Raw genomic sequence first — 18,764 nt, 5'->3', positions numbered from 1 at the left:
ATATTATTAGGTGACTTTAAGATACATGTGTCCCAAGTCCAATTTCCTTGAGACTTTAACATATGATTTATTTTACTTTTCTTGGATATGAATTCATTCTAGGACCAACGGTAACATTTACAAGGAAACACTGCCACTCTTAGCCTTAATTAAAGAATTATCTTAGTTACTGAGGCCTCAGCTTATTCTTCAGGGCCCCAAGATTTCTGCCAAAGCTAGGGTGTCATTCTGGCGCTCTGTGAGAAAAGCGCTGCAAAAGAAAACCTGCTGGATCCTCACATAACTATGTAATCCCCTTTGAAACTACAGGAGGTTTCCCAGAAGTGTTCTGCTAATCAATTATTAATTAAACTTAAATCTTTTCGTATAACAACCATAAAAACTTATTTAAAGAGTAAAACAAAGACTGAAGAAAAATCTAAAAAATCTAATTTAAAAAATTCATACTAATTATGAATCGAGTTTTCTGGCAAATAAGTTACTAGATAAATAAGTATTATTTGGCAAAGCAGGGACACACTTAAATCCAACCACTTAACCAATCCTTTAAAAAAAAAAGTCAGGCAACCTAGGTTTATTCTCACACCGTTGTATCCTTTTTCCAGTTGTAGAAAACAAATGTAGAAAAATTTTAAATTCTATTTCATCAATCTCTTACACCTTTAACAAATAACTTTACTCTTGAAAAATTTTCTGTTTTTCCAAAATTCTAGGAGCTCCTTTTCCCAAGCAAAAGAAAGTCGAATTAGTTAGTACATAATAAAAACAAGCTCCTAATACAACTGAAAACATTTAGGATGTGGTTATTAGAAGAGTCCTGCTGAAGTTTAAATAACATTAAATCTATTAATCATCCATCCTCTAAAAAAAAGTTACGCAAGCTGGTCAAAACTACAGTTAGCATAATCTACAACTTCTTTATACCTCTCTTAGTTAATTTCTATGGGACTCTGCATTATAAGAGAACTTCAGATGTCCTTTGACAAAAAGATGGCATTTGTTTTGATATGAGAATAGGTAGCCAAAAAGGAATATAGGGACTTCCCTGGTGGCGCAGTGGTTAAGAATCCGCCTGTCAGTGCAGGAGACACAGGTTCGAGCCCTGGTCTGGGAAGATCCCAACATGCCGCAGAGCATCTAAGCCTGTGCGCCACAACTACTGAGCCTGCGCTCTAGAGCCCACGAGCCACAGCTACTGAAGCCCGTGTGCCACAACTACCGAAGCCCACACACCTAGAGCCCATGCTCTGCAACAAGAGAAGCCACCACAGTGAGAAGCCCATGCACCCCAACTAAGAGTAGAGCTCCCACTTGCTGCAACTAGAGGAAGCCCGTGTGCAACAACAAAGACCCAACACAGCCAAAAATTAAAAAAAAACAACAAAAAACCCCCCCAAAAAAGAATATAATCATATATAAGTGCAGCCAGCAAATCTTCTTAATTAACATTATTACAGCCTTAATTAAATATTATAGTAACTATATGCAAGGCTGTTCTGAGCAATTCATTAAGATATCAGAAGTTGATGACTAATTTTTTTGGTTGATCTAGTAAATTTCAGTACTATTATTTAAAAAATATATATGATATTTCCTGTGTATAACAGTAGAAAATATCCTTGTAAAAACTTCGGAAAAAATTTAAGAAGTAGTGCTTATAACGAACACAGAGTATTTCTTCATTTGTGCATACCATATTTATCTATTTCATCTGTTGCCAAATTTTTACTACTATAAATGCCACTGCAATGCATAACCTTGCCTATAAATCATCATGTGCCTTTTATAACTATTTTCTTAGGATAAATTCCTAGAACTGGAATTACTTCATCAAAGCATAATACCGTCACAGTGCCCTTTAGAAACGCTGGATCAACTTATACTTCCACCAATATGTGTTACAGTGGCCACATCAATGCCAACCACTAGGTATTTCCACTCTAAAAGAAAAATCGTTGCCAAATGAATAAGCAAAAATGAATAGTCTCCTTGTCAGGAAAGCCATTACATAAAATAGAGCCTTAATATCATTTACCTATTGGATGGCTCAAAATCCAAAAGGAAGATACTATAAAACAAAATTTCCTTCTAAGTCATGTACCTTTAATTTTTATATCAAGTCCTTTTAAAACAAACTTATTGATAATCCATTTATTAATATTCTATAATGACAGTCATCTCGTCATAAAAAAGGGAAAAGAAGTATGGACTTACTAAAACAGCTAGTGGGAGAGGAATAAACCCCATCCTCCGTGCCACGGAATCACTGTAATCAGTATATGCCTAGACAGAGAAAGGAGAAAAGGATTTACGGGATTAAATAGCATTTTAAAAATACAATTCACTCATCACCAGCAAATGTTATAAACAGGTGAGGCTGTGAGCGAGAACCTAGCACCTATAATGTAATTTAATAAAATGATGTGGCAATCTAAGTGTTCATAAGAAGTTTAAAATACAAAGTTGCATAACTGTTACAACGCTGCAGAAACCATACCCTATGTAATGTTACATATTAGTATTATTTTTATTATTTTGTAAACATTTAGTGTCAAGAACAGAGATAAGTAGGAAGTTTACCTAGCTTTCCCTTAATTAATATCCCATGCTGAATTAAACCATTGTTCAGTTAACTTCAGACTATGTCTTCAATATGATACTCACATTTTTCTGTCGACTGCTAACAAGGTCAAAAGCAAGGCTGGCTCTATATTCACTGTAGACCTAAAGACAAGTAAGAATGAAATATTAAGTAATATAGTGCAAACATACAACGTGGAAAGATTTACCTTGTAGATAAGACGTTCAATAACTAGCCAGAAAGAAGGTGCTACTAACTAAGCAACATCTGGGTAGTTTTTTCTCTTATTCCTTTTCCTACAATAAGGGTAAAACATAGCCTCAATTCCCCCAACTGGTAAGTTCACAGGCTTTGTAAAGTTTTCCTTCTCTTAAAGAGGGATAAATATTCAACGATTATGATCCTGAGAGTTTAGAATCTGGGGAGGAGTGGTTATATTTTAAGTAGTGTAAGGCACAGAAAATAATTCTGAAAATTTAAATTAAATGAACACTTTAAAAATTATTATTACTGTATATCTAATGATAATGATGCCTTCTTAGAAAAATGAATGCTAAACATAATATAAAGCTGAGTTAGAGAACATAGTTATGAAGGCACCTGTATTCCACTAAAAACTGCACGAAGTATTAGAATCAAGCCTATTAGTTTTGACTTATGTTGCTGAGAAAATGATCCCATGAAGAGGGATTCTTGTTTGGAGGAAGCCAAGAGAGTAAAGGGTAAAATTACTTTATCACCGTTTATGCAAGAAAGTGCAAAATTATATTTTATTCAAGTACATTAAAACATTCAGAAACCCCATAATCCAATCATCACATTGTAGCAGCTGCAACTGCATTACATTTTAAGTCTTTGCCTTTTGAAATAATAAGCATCAGAGTTAAGACAAAGCACAACCAAACCAAATCTAGATAACTGGTGAAATTACTATTCATTTTGGGCCTGAGGTAGGAATGAGGACTGCACTAGAAAACTTGCCTACGTTTTGTTTACAACAAGCCTAAAGCCCCATTTCTATTTCTGGAAATGCTATAGAATACCTGGTTATAATATAAAACAAATCTCTCAAAGTTCCAGCAAATGCTTTCACTAGAAAAATATAACATAAGGCTCTTGTCTTCTAGGACTTATCAGAAACCTATTCATAATCACAGAAAAAGAATCAATTTTTAAATATAAAATATTAAACAATCTAGGCAGAGAGAGAAGTTTTGATATCTAATGTTTTAAATAGAAACAATGTGATTTTTAAACAGTTTAAGTAGACAGATTATGATGGTTATTAGCAGTTTATAATGGTTTTGAGTTACTGACACCCTGATCTCAACTACTGGTCAATCTATACCTCTACCCAAATGTATGGAACCAGAACTGTTTAACATTGAAATAATGTACTTTCAGTAGTTCAATTATTTTTAGAAATTTAAAATTATAATTCTAACTTTAAAGTAGTAGTACTTTTCTATTTTTCTTCATAAATGCAGTAAACTTAAACTTGCTCTTCTACAACTTTCTAATATTAACCAGAAGTCAACACCAAACACTGAATTGCTTATTAAAATACATACATCTGCAGTAATGTCATTGAACTTTGTGATAAAGGCATGTTTTACAATATCCACAGCGATTTCTGATGTAACCACCATACAGACATCTGGAAACAACACCCAGAGATGATCTATAAAGTAGGGGAGAAGAGAGACAATTAAATCTTTTACTATGAAGAGAATCCGTAATATCCTATCACAGGCTACCACAGAAACCTGCAATCTCCACAGGACAAAACTATAACGTTTTCAATAAGTGATAATAGAGAGAGAACCAGCATTCAATTAATTATCAGAAGAGCCCTATTTTATCCAGATAAAGGATAAGGCATTCAACAATTATTTATTCTGTGCTTCCTCTGTGCCAACCCCTACTGAAGGGGGCACAGTGGTGAGCAGAGCCCCTGGCTTCCTTCCGGACCAGCACGGGAGGACTGGTGGGACGGCTAACTAAGCAGGCTCCTTGTAAAACTCTCTGGCTGCCTTAATGTGACAGTGAATAACTACTAGGAACATGTGCTGAAGTCAACTGAACAAATTTTTTTCCCTCCTTGATCACTAAGACTTAAAGTTACTGATCAATCATTTATTTCACTGTCATACAGATGTTATTTGTCAGATTTGCTCACCTTTACCATATTTATTAGAATGTCAATTCAGCACCAAGTACCTGACAAAAAAACGCCAACAGATAACCTCCTTAGACCTTGAAGAAGGATATGAGTGGGACAGAGCAAGAAAACGACCGGAATTGTTGGCAGGGACCTGTAGCAACCCAGCACCTGGGCAGCTGGAAGGTGGGGTGGAAAGAGCACAGCTGGGGCTCTGCCTGCTGACAAGACAAGGCAATCTTAGGGAGTTTCACATCCTGTTGAGGTTTGGGGAATCAGGGAACCTCGTTCAACAATAAACTCTGCCACTGACTGGCTAGATGATGCTGGCAATTACCTAAGTTCCAGTTTCCTCATCTACCAGATAAAAGTATCCACACTTCACCATTATGAGAATTAAATGAGACAATGATGTAAAGTGCATAGCAATGGGCCAGGCATACAGGAAAGCTTGTACTATTTCTATGTTATTCATCATCTTGGGAATTTAGGGTAAGGTTCCGTAAGTGGTATTTGGTTTAAAAAAAATTTTTTTTAAACCTAAAAAAAACAAAAACAAAGAGTAAAAGAATGATGAATTTACCAACAAAGAAGTGTTCCTCTTATCATACTCGCAAAGAAAACTAAGACAACTTGTTGAAAATCAAGTACAAATGAGAACACTACTTTAAACATCCAGTTGTCAGCAGGTTTAGGGATTACTATCCTGGGGCGCAACAATGTTTAGGGACTGCTGATCCCACGCGGGCTCTGCTGGGACCAGCCACACTCGCCCGTTACTGCCTCTCATGGACATCCTGTTAGCTGACTTAGTTGTAAAGCAAGAATCCAGCTATGCAGAGAATCTGGGGGGGGGGGTGGGGGGGGTGGGGTGTGTGTGTGTGTGTGTGTGTGTGTGTGTGTGTGTGTGTGTGGAGGAGGGGCTTTGCTACCACAGGTCAAGTAGCCTTTGGATCTATTCAGATGAGACGTCAAGCCACTGTTAAGATATACCATTTGATTGTATGCTTTCTACACGAAAATAACTTCTGGAAATATATTTCCAAGATCACATATCTCATTTTACATCTGTTTCTGATGTTTCACACACACCTGAAAACTAACAAGAAGTTATTAAATACCTATAACATGCACGGCATTGGGGGTACTAAACTGCAAAACATGACCTCGATGCTTAAGACCAAGGTTATACAGAAATGTCGGACGTAAAAAATTCTAAATTACTTGAGATACCTGATCGTTTCCCACCAAGCTGACTTCAGCACCACCAGACTGTGTTATAATTACCTATCTATTTCCTCTATTAGCTTGTGATTCCTACGCACATCTTAGTCCTTCTTACCTGTGCCAGTGCCCAGCACATAACATATACTTAGTGAATGTCTGCTAGCTGGATGACTGATGAAAATTCATGGAATCTCAACAACTTCCTTGCCAGCCTTGATTCAGAGAGTGTAAGTAACAAAGTTTACTGCTTTACATTATATTTCTTTAATTTATCTTTATTCAAAATGCTAATTCATAGGCAGTGAATGAGTAAAAGATAAATTTTAGGAAAGAGTAAAAGGTCTTCTGGTGAACCCGTAAAATGAAAAAGATCTGACTGTATTTAGATAACCACAGCACACTACAGTTAGAAAAATCAGCAAAGAGGCTTGGAAGCTGCAGTGCTCGACAGGGTCCACTCACCCACTGGGTACACAGCTCTATAGAGATGCTGTGTGGCTCACAGGAAATGACGGGCCAAACACCACGGCACGTGGTCTGGCTCCCACCATACCACAGAAAGCACACTCAATCTGTCCTACTGGAACGGTTATTTCCAACACCCAAAGAGTTGAACAGCTAAAAATTTTGAGTTTTCTGCAATATTCATTTTATTCCATGGAAGAGAATGATTTTTGGTTCAAGAGTAAAATTGGAAGGCACCATATTTGTTAAGAGTTACTTACCTGGATTCCAAGAAAATTGTTCCATGTTTCTTAGACACACTATTAGCAAAAGCACATAATTTGTAAATCGTTCTTTAATATCTGAAAGAAAATTTAACAAATAGTAGATATATAACAAATTGTATATAAATAACAATTATATAGTATGTATCTAAAATAACTTTCTTTTAGTCAGAGCATGATGAAATTATATATGTAAATGTGTGTAAAATTAATATATTATAAAATATATATAAAGTGTCTGTAAAATTATATATAGGGTGGTGCTACGTTGGTAGGCCATCTACTTCTTTCACCAACATAATTCTAGTATGGAAATTCCGGTTTTCTACAGACTTCAAAAAATATTCAAGCCATCAATCTGCTCATATTGAGTCAGACCGCTCCAGTGGTCTTTGGGAACGTAAGAAAACTGTTTTCATTTTATAGAAGAAGAAATAATAGAAGAGTGTAAAATGTAAGACTTTGGGTAACATAAAACCCCTGCTTCCCAGACTATTTCCGATCTGGTAAACAGTAAGCATACAAGTACCGACCTGACGACTCCTTCAGCTAAGAAAGTGCTAGTATTACAATAGCATTACTAAGGATATATGTGGAACTTAGGGGAATAAAACGAGCAAAAAATTAGGTTTCATGATATTTACCGTAAGTTACTAAGTATTCTGAGCTTAGTCTGAATGAATTTAATAAAAGCAAATAAGTAAATTCCTGCTAAAGGCTAGTTTACACATTTCACTTTTGAAGCTGTTATCTTCTTATCAGAGTCTAAGATACTATGTAACCAAAAAATGGAATGAAATAAATCTGTCTGTGGTAAGTCTGGTACATCCACATGTTGGGTCTATGCAATGGTAGGGCTGTGGCTAGAAGCCATCACGCATGTAGTGCCCATCTCAAAAGCCTGTACACATCTGTCATTTCCCTAATAAATCTAATCTCTCAGGAATTCAACTGTGGGACCCCCTATAGCCCTCTGCATTTCAGTTTCAGTCTGAAGTCCTTCCTGGGACAGCTTTGTTCTTCCTTTCTGATTTCCACCTTACCCTGTCAATCTACAGCAAATGATTTGGACTTTTGTTCTACAGCTAAACCTTGGCCTCTGTAAGTGAGCTGGTGTTTTCCATGTGTGTTCTTCCCTAAATTCCTGAACTCTCTCTAGTTAGTAGCAGTACCTCTTTTCTAGGGTAGCTTGGCTCCTAGCCCCTATTTGTGAGGAGTCTGAGCTGTACCTTTACTTCTTCAAAGGCTAGGGGTCACAATTTGCTGTTCTATTATGAATCCATAGCGTTATTTCTTATGAAATGCCATGTTTTGGGGTATAAGCTCACAGCACAGTGAGTCTCCAGGTGAAGAGCACAGGCGTGCCCCCTCGAAGGGCACTGCAGAATTGCAAGGAAGCACACTCTGGAGTGTAAAGCACACATGTTGTGACTAGCTCTAGATCACATTTTCAACTTATTCTGTGATTTCAAACGGGAGTATAGGTTAAAAGAAGCTGAGAAGGGCTTCCCTGGTGGCACAGTGGTTGAGAGTCCGCCAGCTGATGCAGGGGACACGGGTTCGTGCCCCAGTCCGGGAAAATCCCACATGCTGCGAAGCGGCTGGGCCCGTGAGCCATGGCCGCTGAGCCTGCGCGTCCGGAGCCTGTGCTCCGCAACGGGAGAGGCCACAAGAGTGAGAGGCCCATGAACCGCAAAAAAAAAAAAAAAAAAAAAGAAGTTGAGAAAAGCCTGTCCTAGAATAATTTCCATCATAATCTAAATAAAATGTATTCTCTGCTACTTATGTATAGTTAACTGTGGGACTTAATTTATGGGACTAATTAAATTTGTTCATGTACTTTCAGTTGGAATTCTGTACAGTTATTCACAGAGCTGCATCTATATGTGTGCTAAGCCCTTTGGATTTCTAATTTCCATTAACAAATTTAGCAAAGAAGTGTACTTATTTCTGACCTTTCCACTTTCCATGATACTGACTTGGTTCACTGCAGAATTACTTGGAAAGAAACTGCCTTGTGAAATTTAAAATAGTATTTGAGATAATCCAACATAATTTTTATGAAGTCTTACATAATAAAACAAAAACAAGAGCAGTGCTTAAATTAATCATATCTGATTCTTGGACACATGGTAGCTGCTGGCACAGAGGAAACCTATAATCATTTCAATTTTAAGAATACTGATAAAAGGGGAAAAACTCCATTTTTTTTTTTTTTTTTGCGTTATGCGGGCCTCTCACTGTTGTGGCCTCTCCCATTGCGGAGCACAGGCTCCGGATGCGCAGGCTCAGCGGCCATGGCTCACGGGCCCAGCCGCTCCACAGCATGTGGGATCCTCCCAGACCGGGGCACGAACCCGTGTCCCCTGCATCGGCAGGCGGACTCTCAACCACTGCGCCACCAGGGAAGCCCAAAACTCCATTTTATTAGGGGGATATTTAAGGTCAAATAGATTTTAGAAAAGCAGACTATTTCAAAATACTGTAGAGATTAATAAAAATTGATGAATTCTGGTAGATAAATGCAATTTTACACTATGAGGGACGTGAAAGGTAGTAAGTTTGAAGATTAAAAACAATAAAAAAAGCACTCATTTATCAATCTAACTATGAAAATGAGGCTGCTATGTGGCTATTAAAAAATCCCACTATGTTTCATTCTTGTACTTTCACAACTTTGTTTTTTGTACATTTAAATAATTTACAGAGATTTGACTTTTAAAATTTGAGCATCACTAAAGTATACCGAAATTCTGACACAGTTCCTCTGCAATAAAATAAAATCTGACATAAAGAAGTAACATTTTTTAGAATAATAGATTCTGATAATGATAAGATATAAATATGTTGCTGATTGAATGATTTATCTATTTACAATATTAATAATGCAATCCACAACGTATTTACATCATATCTCATCTTCAGAACACAGTTTTGACTTAGATTGAACTCGCATTAATCAAAAAGTGAAACTCCTACCAAAATGGGAATGTTTTCTCTTAATCTTTATTAATGAGCTTAAAAACACGGGTGATTAATGCTTTAAGAATATTTCTGATATTCAAATTATTAAGCTCCTTTTTCCTCTTCTAAGTCACCACTAACAGGGATATTTAACATATTTACAGTCACAATTTAAATGTGCAATGAGTGACTCTTTTATTTCCAACAGTCATTCAAATTAATGCAGGTACTCAGGCTTATGTTAAGAGAGTTAAACAGAATCACCCTGAGCTGGAACCTTACTTCAGACCAATGTAACTCCTGCAGGATCTTTCTGAATGTACAGTTCACATTGTCAGTGGGTTAACAGCTATGTAAAACATTTCATTTTAAGAACCCAGGTCAGAAAGGTCTAGGTTCCATACTCAGCTGGGGCATACAATGACATGATGTGGAAGAAAGGACAAAATGTTAAAAGTTGGGTTTTATTAACTAAACTCTATTTCGTTGTCCTCAGGTAATTCCCCTAAAGACAAGGTACAGTCAGGCAAGAAACTGAAAGGGATAAAGTCACTCTAAAATTTCCAAACCAAGTTTTCAACATTAAACTAGAATGAGGTACTAAATTTGATCCCATGTACATGGCAGCTCAGTTTCCCAGGGAAATTCACAGGGAAAGAAATAGCTGGTGTGTGACCGGCAGCATCCTGTGGACTGGCTCTCATTTCATAGATGCTAACGCACGTGGAGGAGGCAATAAACTCAGTCACCACGTGAAAGGCAGGCGTTTAGTGACTCCTTACCTATTCTTTTAATATCTGAGCACCGCCTGCAACATCAGCGAAATTGTCTCCGACAGATTTTTCTTTTTCTTACTTGGGAACAGGTTTTAAAATTCTACCTTAGGTAAAATTAATTTCTTATAAAACTTGAAGGGAGACAGAAGTGGGTACAACGCAGATCACCCTGCGTTGTAACGTGAATTATTTTACCTCTAACAAAAAGCAAAACTTTTCATGCTGATTACTAACCATTTTAAGCCAAAATATACATCTGAATTCCTTATAGACTCACATGCATTGCTTTATTAATATGCTACTGTTTTCAGAGTTTTCTTAGAGCTGAAATATTGAATTCCTTATCTTTCTAAGCTAAGAGATTAAAATTTGGGGGACTTGTTTATAAAAGAAAGGAAAAAGGGATATTAATTATATCAACATACTGGCGATAAGGTTGAAAATCGTTCACAATCTCCTCCTCACGATACATAAAGACTGAAAACCCTTATAACTTAAAGATCTGCATGTCTAGTTTAAAACTCTACAAAGAATGCCTACTCAAACCAGGTTATTAATTTAAATACAAATAATATGATTTCTGCTACAAGTGAAATTCTTATAGTTGAAGCAATATATTCTAGAGTTAACTCCTGAAGCTGAGAAGAGCATGCCCCTTTCCTCCTATCCCTCCCCTCCTCTTACATTTCAAACGTAAAGAGCTTGGCAGCACACGTTTGAAAGAATATTACTGCACAGAACGACACCATGCCAACTGCCCTTCAGAGCTCTGAGATCTAAGGTCTATCACTGCTCCACAGAATTATCTAAAGTTTTTCATTAGTTCTTTCTGTTCCTTGCCTAGCTATCAAATCTCCTATAATTCTAAACACTCCTTTGCTTTAATATATTCATATGCCATTACTTTCCTTGTCTAATATACATACAGCAAAATTTATGTATAGTGAAATTTTACTTTTAAGTGTACAATTTGATTGAGTTTTGATGAATGCATAAGCTATGCCACCATTCCCATCACTAAAATATGAACAGCTCCATCACTACAGTAAGTTTCCTTGCTCCCTTCCCAGTCAACCCCACCGCCAGTAAGTAATCACTCTTTTATTTCTATCATAAATTAATTTTATCTGATCATAAACCTCGTAACTATGAAATCACACAGTAGGTACTTATTTGTGTCTGGCCTCTTTTCACTCAGCATGAGGCTTTTGAGATTCATCCATGTAGCTGAATATACGTAGTTCTCTCTAACTGCTGAATAGTGTCCCACAGTGGAGATATACCAAAATTTATTTATCTGCTCTCTTCTTAATGGGAGGATTTGGCTGTTCCCAGTTTTGGGCTATGAATAAAGCTGCCATTACAATTCTTTACAAGTACAAGTCCTTTCGTGAAACTGTGTTCCCGCTGGTGAGTGATAGGGTAGGTCAATGTGTAACTGTGTAAGAAACCGCCAAAAGGTTTCCCAGAGCAGCTGCAGCAATTCACATCCACCATCAGTGCGGGGCACTCCCCAGCGTCACTGACACACACTGGCAGCCACAGGACCAGCCATTCCAGTGGGCGCGTGGTGATCTCTCACTGGCTTTTTCACCCCTGTTTTCCACCATAGTGCAAATGGCAACATGGTGAAAGAGATAAGTAATGTCTTCATATTCTTATGAAAACAATTTTGACTTTGCAGACTCCCTGGAAGGGTCTTGGGACTCCCCTCCAGGGTTCCATGGGCCACACCTTGAGAACCAAGACACTGTGCTGCTATGATTATCCTAACGATGTAAGATAAGGTTTCTGGGGATAAATTTTGTGCCCCCACACATCTTAGAATTAGAAAGGAGGTGGTAAGGCACAACTGAAAAAGCCTAGAACTAAGAGCCAATCTGAGGTTTATCACCAGAATTCTCTTAGTAGCTAAGTGAGTGACCTTAGGGAAGTCAAATTACTCTCTGTTTCAACTTTCACATCTGTAAAATGGAATAATATCAGCTGCTCCTAAGAAATTTCTGGATCAATGAGAAGTTTCTGAAAGTATGGTAAGGTGAGATACAAATACCTGTAATTTTTTACTATCTTAAACATCCTGAGATTACAATAACCAAAATAATAAAAAAAATACTTAGTAAAGATGTTGGGAGAACAAAAGCAAGCACAGCTTAAGTCAAAGAAAACAGTGGCCCATAGGAATCGTGACATTAGAGTTTCAGAATGAGTTACAAAATAATACTGCATAAAGCTGCAAGTAGAATCTGATTGTACATACCGCTATTTGACATTTGAAAAAGATTGTTCTTTTCAAACTTCTTGAAAACACTTCCTTTAATTTCAACAAACTGAAATAGTAAACACAAATATCATCTTCATCATTAACACAGTTTTAAAAATGGACAGGCTACATATAAAACTTCTTAGGGAATAAATAACATTTAGAAAAAATAATTTTTTCCCATTCAGAATACTGCTGTTAAAGTACCATATAACCTCAAAAATGTAAAATAAAATCTCATACTTACATTATTAGACATCATAATAGTAAGCAGGGACTTGTTGTGTGAGTTAAAAGCCACGTTGAGAGTTGTTGCCTGAACCATTATAAGGATCGCATGCAAAACTAGCAGTAAGTGATGTCAAGGAAAAAACTTAAGTCTGTTTTCAGTTTATATTAATAGATAATGCTATAAAATCTTGCAAGTTTATAATGGGGAAAAAAGATGACTATGCTTTCTAAATCAAGTCTTATGTAAGTATTTTATTATCTTTGTAATTCCCCTATTAGCTATAGTTGATATAAATTTGATGGGATAAGATGCATGCAACTCATATGGAACAAAACAAAAGCAGAAATGAATCCAGTCATTTAGACTGTGAGTCCTGGAAAACAGTTGTCTTGTTCTTTCTGGATCTTTGGCATTTGCTTGGGAAATAGGATCTCAGAAAAGTTTATTAAATAAATGGAATAAACTATGGTAAATACTGGAAGAAGAGACCTAGATATATACATTGTGAATTAAGATAATTTGCATTCTAAAATAGAAGAGAACACAAAGTAAAAGTTAGTCTGGAACTGATTTTCCTCTCTGGTTCTACAGGGGGTGGGGAATATAAGACAATAAGAAATGTCTGATAATTAAGATTCTTCCTCAGATGTCATTTTTGAAGACATCCACAAGCTGCAGAATTATACTCATATTACCAATGGAATAGTTTATTTAAATTAGAACAGCAACTTTTTACTTCATTATACTTGGAACAAGCTTTTACTCTCCACAGAAATTTTTCCCACATAGTCCTTTAACTTCCCAAATATTAATCCAATTCTTTCAAGCATTGTTCTTTCAGAGACAGTACAGAAAAAAAAAATCACACGACACATTCCTTTGAATGAGTCCTGATCCCATATGGACCTTAAGTGTAGGTATGCATGTGTGTGTAAATATACATACACACACGTGCACACTGCGCTATACAGTGAAGCATTCACTCTCCAAAAGAAAAGCTTTCAGCACATGAAGGAGGGAGAAATAAAAGCTCAAAAATTCCTCCCTAACCAATTTCAAATTTTATTTCTAGATGAACTGTATACATTTTAAGTTGAAGGTTAAAACAAAGAATTCATAGGTTTAAAGATAACTTCAAAAAAATTCTAATATATGTATGAAAAAGTTATATAGATCTATATAAATCTAAAATATGTATAAACATACTATCCCTTTATTCTAAAATTCTTCCTTATAATCAGTTACACGGAGAACAGAACTATTTTCTGGCAGTTCAAAGGGTCATGTATACATGAGACTCTTTAAATTAATTTACAATTACAGTTGACCCTTGAACAACATGGGTTTGAAACGCATGAGTCCACTTATACGCATATATTTTTCAATAGTAAATACTACACTATTAAATGGTCCGTGGTTGCTTGAATCCTTGGATACACAGGGCTAATTGTAAGTTATACTTGAATTAGCCCCTGTGTTGTTCAAGGGTCAACTGTACCATTATAAGCAATTTCTCAAAAGAAAGCAGAGGGTTCACATTAGTCTTCAGGATATGGACACACACACACATCTTTAAATCTGAGAAACAGCTAACCAAATAGAATAATGTAAAATATGCATTGATGGTTGGAATTTCCGAGAAGTCTAAAAGGATACAGACATAGAGAACGGCCATGAGAAAGTGAGGAATCACCCCGATGTGGGCTCTTTTTCTTTCTTTGGGCTCTGTTGCTGTCCAATAGAGAGCATCTAATATATCTTGTCCAAATGATGAAAACAGACGATCTGCTACCTAAAGGGAAAAATTTTGTTAAGGTGTTTCTCAGTATTCCATTTGAATATGTTACTAAAATTCAGAGGTGAACTCAAATACTGGAAATCTCACTTTTTAAATCCTACTAGAAGCTAGGCTCCAAAAGACAGCAGGATCTTTATTTACTTCTTCACTTACATTTCCTTATTCTCTGACACACAATGAGTGCTCAAGTTTTGTGTTACCTGAATTAGACTTTGTCTAGTAAACTCTGTTTGTAACAAGAAAAGTTTTAGTAGCAAAAATAAAAGGGAGAGGATACATCAAAATCACAGTTCCTCTGGTTTTAAAACTCTCTGAACTCAAATTCAGGATTCAAACTTAAATCCTTTAGGACAAATATATCATTTGACCCACTCTACTCACACCTAAAGCAGTAAATAACAATAGCTGTAATTTGTTTGAGGTTTATCATATAAGAATATAATAAGCAGATTTGCTTCCTAAAGACATTTTCAAGTTCTGATCTCCATGAATACAATATGATAAATAAAGAGAAGCACATAAAAAAAGAAAACAGAAGGGCTTATCATTCAGGATTCAGTCACATTCTAAGACAGGACCTTCCCAGACCATCCAGTCTTCTGTGGTTCCCGTGGTCTCTAACTATTACCGTGTTCTTCTTCATCACGGTTATTTATTATTTCCAAATACCTCCTTGTTTACTGCCTCTCTCCCACCTGTAGAATATAAGCTCCAGGGGATTAGGCTTTGTTCATCTCTGGATCTTCGGGATCTTGGCACGTAGGGAGTGTTGGTTGAATATTTGCCGAATGAAGGGATAAATCGCTACCATTTAGGGAGCTCCCACCACATGCCTGGTCTGTGCTAAGCCCCTCTACGGGCTGTCTCATGTACTCCTGGTAATTCCCCTAGTATCTCCACTTCACAGATGAGAAGCTGAAGGTTAGAGTCATTCAGCAACCGGTGGCCATGTGCAGGATAACCAGGATTGGAGGTAGTTATCTCTATATTAGAGCCTGGACTCTTCTACACTATGCTGAAACCACTCATCAACTCTAGTCTACGAAGTGAATCAGTACTTAAGCCACTTCGATCAGCAATTCATGGATCTTTCTGCTTGCCCTGTTTCCTAGTAACGGTAATACCACCACCTTGTAGAGGGCTGTGTCAATCAGGCGGCATCTGCCTTAATTTTGGGAATAGGGAGAAGCCCGGTAACCTGCAATCCCCCGGAGGGAAGGCATGGAGGAGATTAGTGGGGTGCTGGCACGGAGAGCCACCCACGCGGCCGGGGAAGAAAGGAGGCCTGGGCTTTTCCTTCTGTGGGAGGGAGGCGAGAGCAGGATGGCTACTCTGCTTCACAAGCCACACCCACACTTAACGGGGCAAAGCAAGTGTATGGCAACGAGCCTACAACCAGGAAGCTGGGGTGTGGTTTTAAAATCATCCCAGTCAATGAATTAAGGACTAACCAGGACAGCTAGAGTTCTGCGGCTTCTACGAAGAGATGGAAAGCCCCCAGCTGCCCGGGCAGCGCAGCTTCAGGGCAGAAAGGCCAGCAGCCTCCACACCACCCCACGTGTCTATGCCAGGACAAGCCCGTCTGTGACTAATTGAAAAGACAGGTAGACCTTACTTGTGTCCCCAAAGAGTAGTATAGGAAAGTGCAAGTTTAGTCTCAGAGGTTAATTATATAACCCAGGTTGGCTTACTATCTATCTGACTTATTAAGTTTCTGCCTATAAAGCAAAGCATGTTTTTCTTTGCTTTGTGTAACTGTTAATTTATGTAAATGCAGATTTTCATATGATGACTGCTTTAAAGCGTAGCGTACTTGGAAGACATATTGTATTCAAAATGTTAAGTACTTAGAGAAATCGGGAAATTGTTTACTTGCTTGGTGTGAAAATTCAAAAGCAACTTAAAATATAAATCTACTATAGCCAACATACACACAACCCTAAAAGTATCTTCATAAATTTAAAAATTCTAGCAAAAAGTATACATAGGTTTCCAATGAATTTGCAAAATAAATTTCTCTACCATTTGACAGTTTACATTCTCAAGGGAGCACTGACTCAGAAATGTCTAGGCAGCAGGTGCCCCTCTTCCCTGCTTGAGGACACTTTGTGCCCTGAGGACCTGCTACCCTCAGTGTATCCCAGGACCGGCAGCACAAGCACCATCTTGTTAGAAAGACAGATTCTCCAGTGCCAGCCCAGACCTACTAAATCAGAATGTGCATTTTAACAAGGTCGCCAATGACCGGATGAACACTGGAGGCCAGAAGCACCATTACCAGAGGCTGCAGGAAAGTGTTCTGTGTTGGAAGGCTTGGAGCCGTGTGCCACCGGCCAGGCCTGTGCAGGCTGGGGCGCTGGACTGCCTGGAGGGTAAATGAGGGCCCAGACTCACCTCGAGCATATTGTAGATGATGTAGAGCTTGATGACGGACTGGCCCCTAATCAGGTGATACATCATGGAGTAGTCCACATAGTGCATCATAAAATAGCAGATGACCAAAATGACACCCTTCAAGATGTCACACACCTGGGCAGGCTGAAGCAAACGTCTGTCCCTGAAATATATGAGAAGTAATAAAAATATGAGTTTTACCTTCTGTGTCCCTGAATAAATAATCTTTACTGGACATACAGTGGCAAACAAAGGTAATGGGACTTAGGTTGATCTTTCAAAAATTTCAAACTAACAAGGAAAGTTATGCTGACTACTCAACAGTATGAAATTTTCTGCCCAAGGAGAGAATATAAAATATTAAACCAGAATTACTGCTAGAAGTGGGGAACCTAAACAAGTGAACACCGAAGGCAGGCGGCTGCTGATAGAGTGCCTGGAAGCAATGGATTTCCACGAAGAAGACACAAGCCTCCCACCTCACCGGGAAGCCCTGGAGCCCCACTGGCTCAGCCCTTCTTACGCAGTGCTAGCACTCTACGCATGGTGTTCTGCACTTTGCACTTTTTATTTAACAGCGTAACAGATTTTTCCATATCAGTTCATAAGGAATTCATATTTACATGACAGTGCAGTGCCCCACTGTGTGGATGTATCATAATTTATGTAACATATCATTGACAGATTTCCAGCCTTCTGCAACTATAAACCATGATGCAATATACATGTCATGCCATGTCAGTGAAAGTGAATCTATAGGATGAAGTCCTAAAACTGGAATCTCAGGGTTATGTTCACTTGACATTTTGATAATAGCAGCTGCGCTGCCCTCTGCAAGGGTTGTACCAATTTACACTTGCACTAGACACTTGTAAGCCCACGTGCATCAATTAGCATTTGATCAACTTTGGGATCTCTGCCAATGCCACTGGTGAAAAATTGAATCTAGTAGTTTCAATGTTAATTTCTCTCATTAGGAGACTGACATCTTCTTTATATATTTAAGTTATTTATACTGTGTGTGAATTCTCTCCTCACATCTTTCTCTTACTGGTTTGTAGGACAGCTTTTATATTACGAAAGTTAGCCGTCTATGACATGAGCCGAAAATACAGTTGCTCCTTAAACAACATGGGTTTGAACTGCACGGGTCCACTTATATGTGGATTTTTTTCAATAAATATGTACTTCAGTACTACGTGCTCTGCGATTGGTTGAGTCCATGGATGAGGAACCATGGATACAGAGGAATCTCGGACACGGAGGGATCGTGTATACGGAGGGCTGGCTATTGAGCACAGGGTTGGTGCCCTAACCCCCAGTCGCTCAAGTGTCAACTGTGGTTTTTTCCTAATTAATACAAGCAGAATCATTCCTTACTTTTGAGATCAGAGTATAAGGAGCTAAACCTAAATTGTGAATGGAAATGTCTTCCTAAGATACAGCAAAAAAATACATTAGAAAAGAAGAAATTTAAGACTTCTTTCACTGAACGTAAAATTCCTGTGACAAGAATGGGAAAGGTGTTTTCTCTAAGTCAACTACAGGCCGATTCCTCAAGATAGAAAATGCTCAGTCTCCTGCTTTGGCAGCTTTTACATATGTATCGTACAATCAATAAAAAGCCTGAATACTGGCAT

At 37.7% G+C, this 18,764-nt stretch overlaps 1 protein-coding gene across 1 annotated transcript in view; it reads right to left on the bottom strand.

The window, feature by feature from the left end:
* Positions 1-18,764, bottom strand: part of TAPT1 (transmembrane anterior posterior transformation 1) — a 65,894-nt gene that overhangs the window by 10,986 nt on the left and 36,144 nt on the right. The window contains exons 4-11 of the mRNA XM_060012786.1: positions 17,125-17,287; positions 14,589-14,724; positions 12,948-13,045; positions 12,698-12,767; positions 6,695-6,775; positions 4,153-4,262; positions 2,665-2,724; positions 2,215-2,283 (exon numbers count right to left, since the gene is read on the bottom strand). Of these exons, the coding sequence (XP_059868769.1) occupies positions 2,215-2,283; positions 2,665-2,724; positions 4,153-4,262; positions 6,695-6,775; positions 12,698-12,767; positions 12,948-13,045; positions 14,589-14,724; positions 17,125-17,287 (787 nt within the window). The remainder of the gene's footprint in view (positions 1-2,214; positions 2,284-2,664; positions 2,725-4,152; positions 4,263-6,694; positions 6,776-12,697; positions 12,768-12,947; positions 13,046-14,588; positions 14,725-17,124; positions 17,288-18,764) is intronic.

This window comes from Delphinus delphis, chromosome 5, assembly GCF_949987515.2.
Source record: "Delphinus delphis chromosome 5, mDelDel1.2, whole genome shotgun sequence".
In the NCBI taxonomy this organism is placed as follows: domain Eukaryota; kingdom Metazoa; phylum Chordata; class Mammalia; order Artiodactyla; family Delphinidae; genus Delphinus; species Delphinus delphis.
The sequence above is the reverse complement of the archived record's forward strand: the minus strand, read 5'-3'. Positions and strand labels throughout refer to the sequence as shown.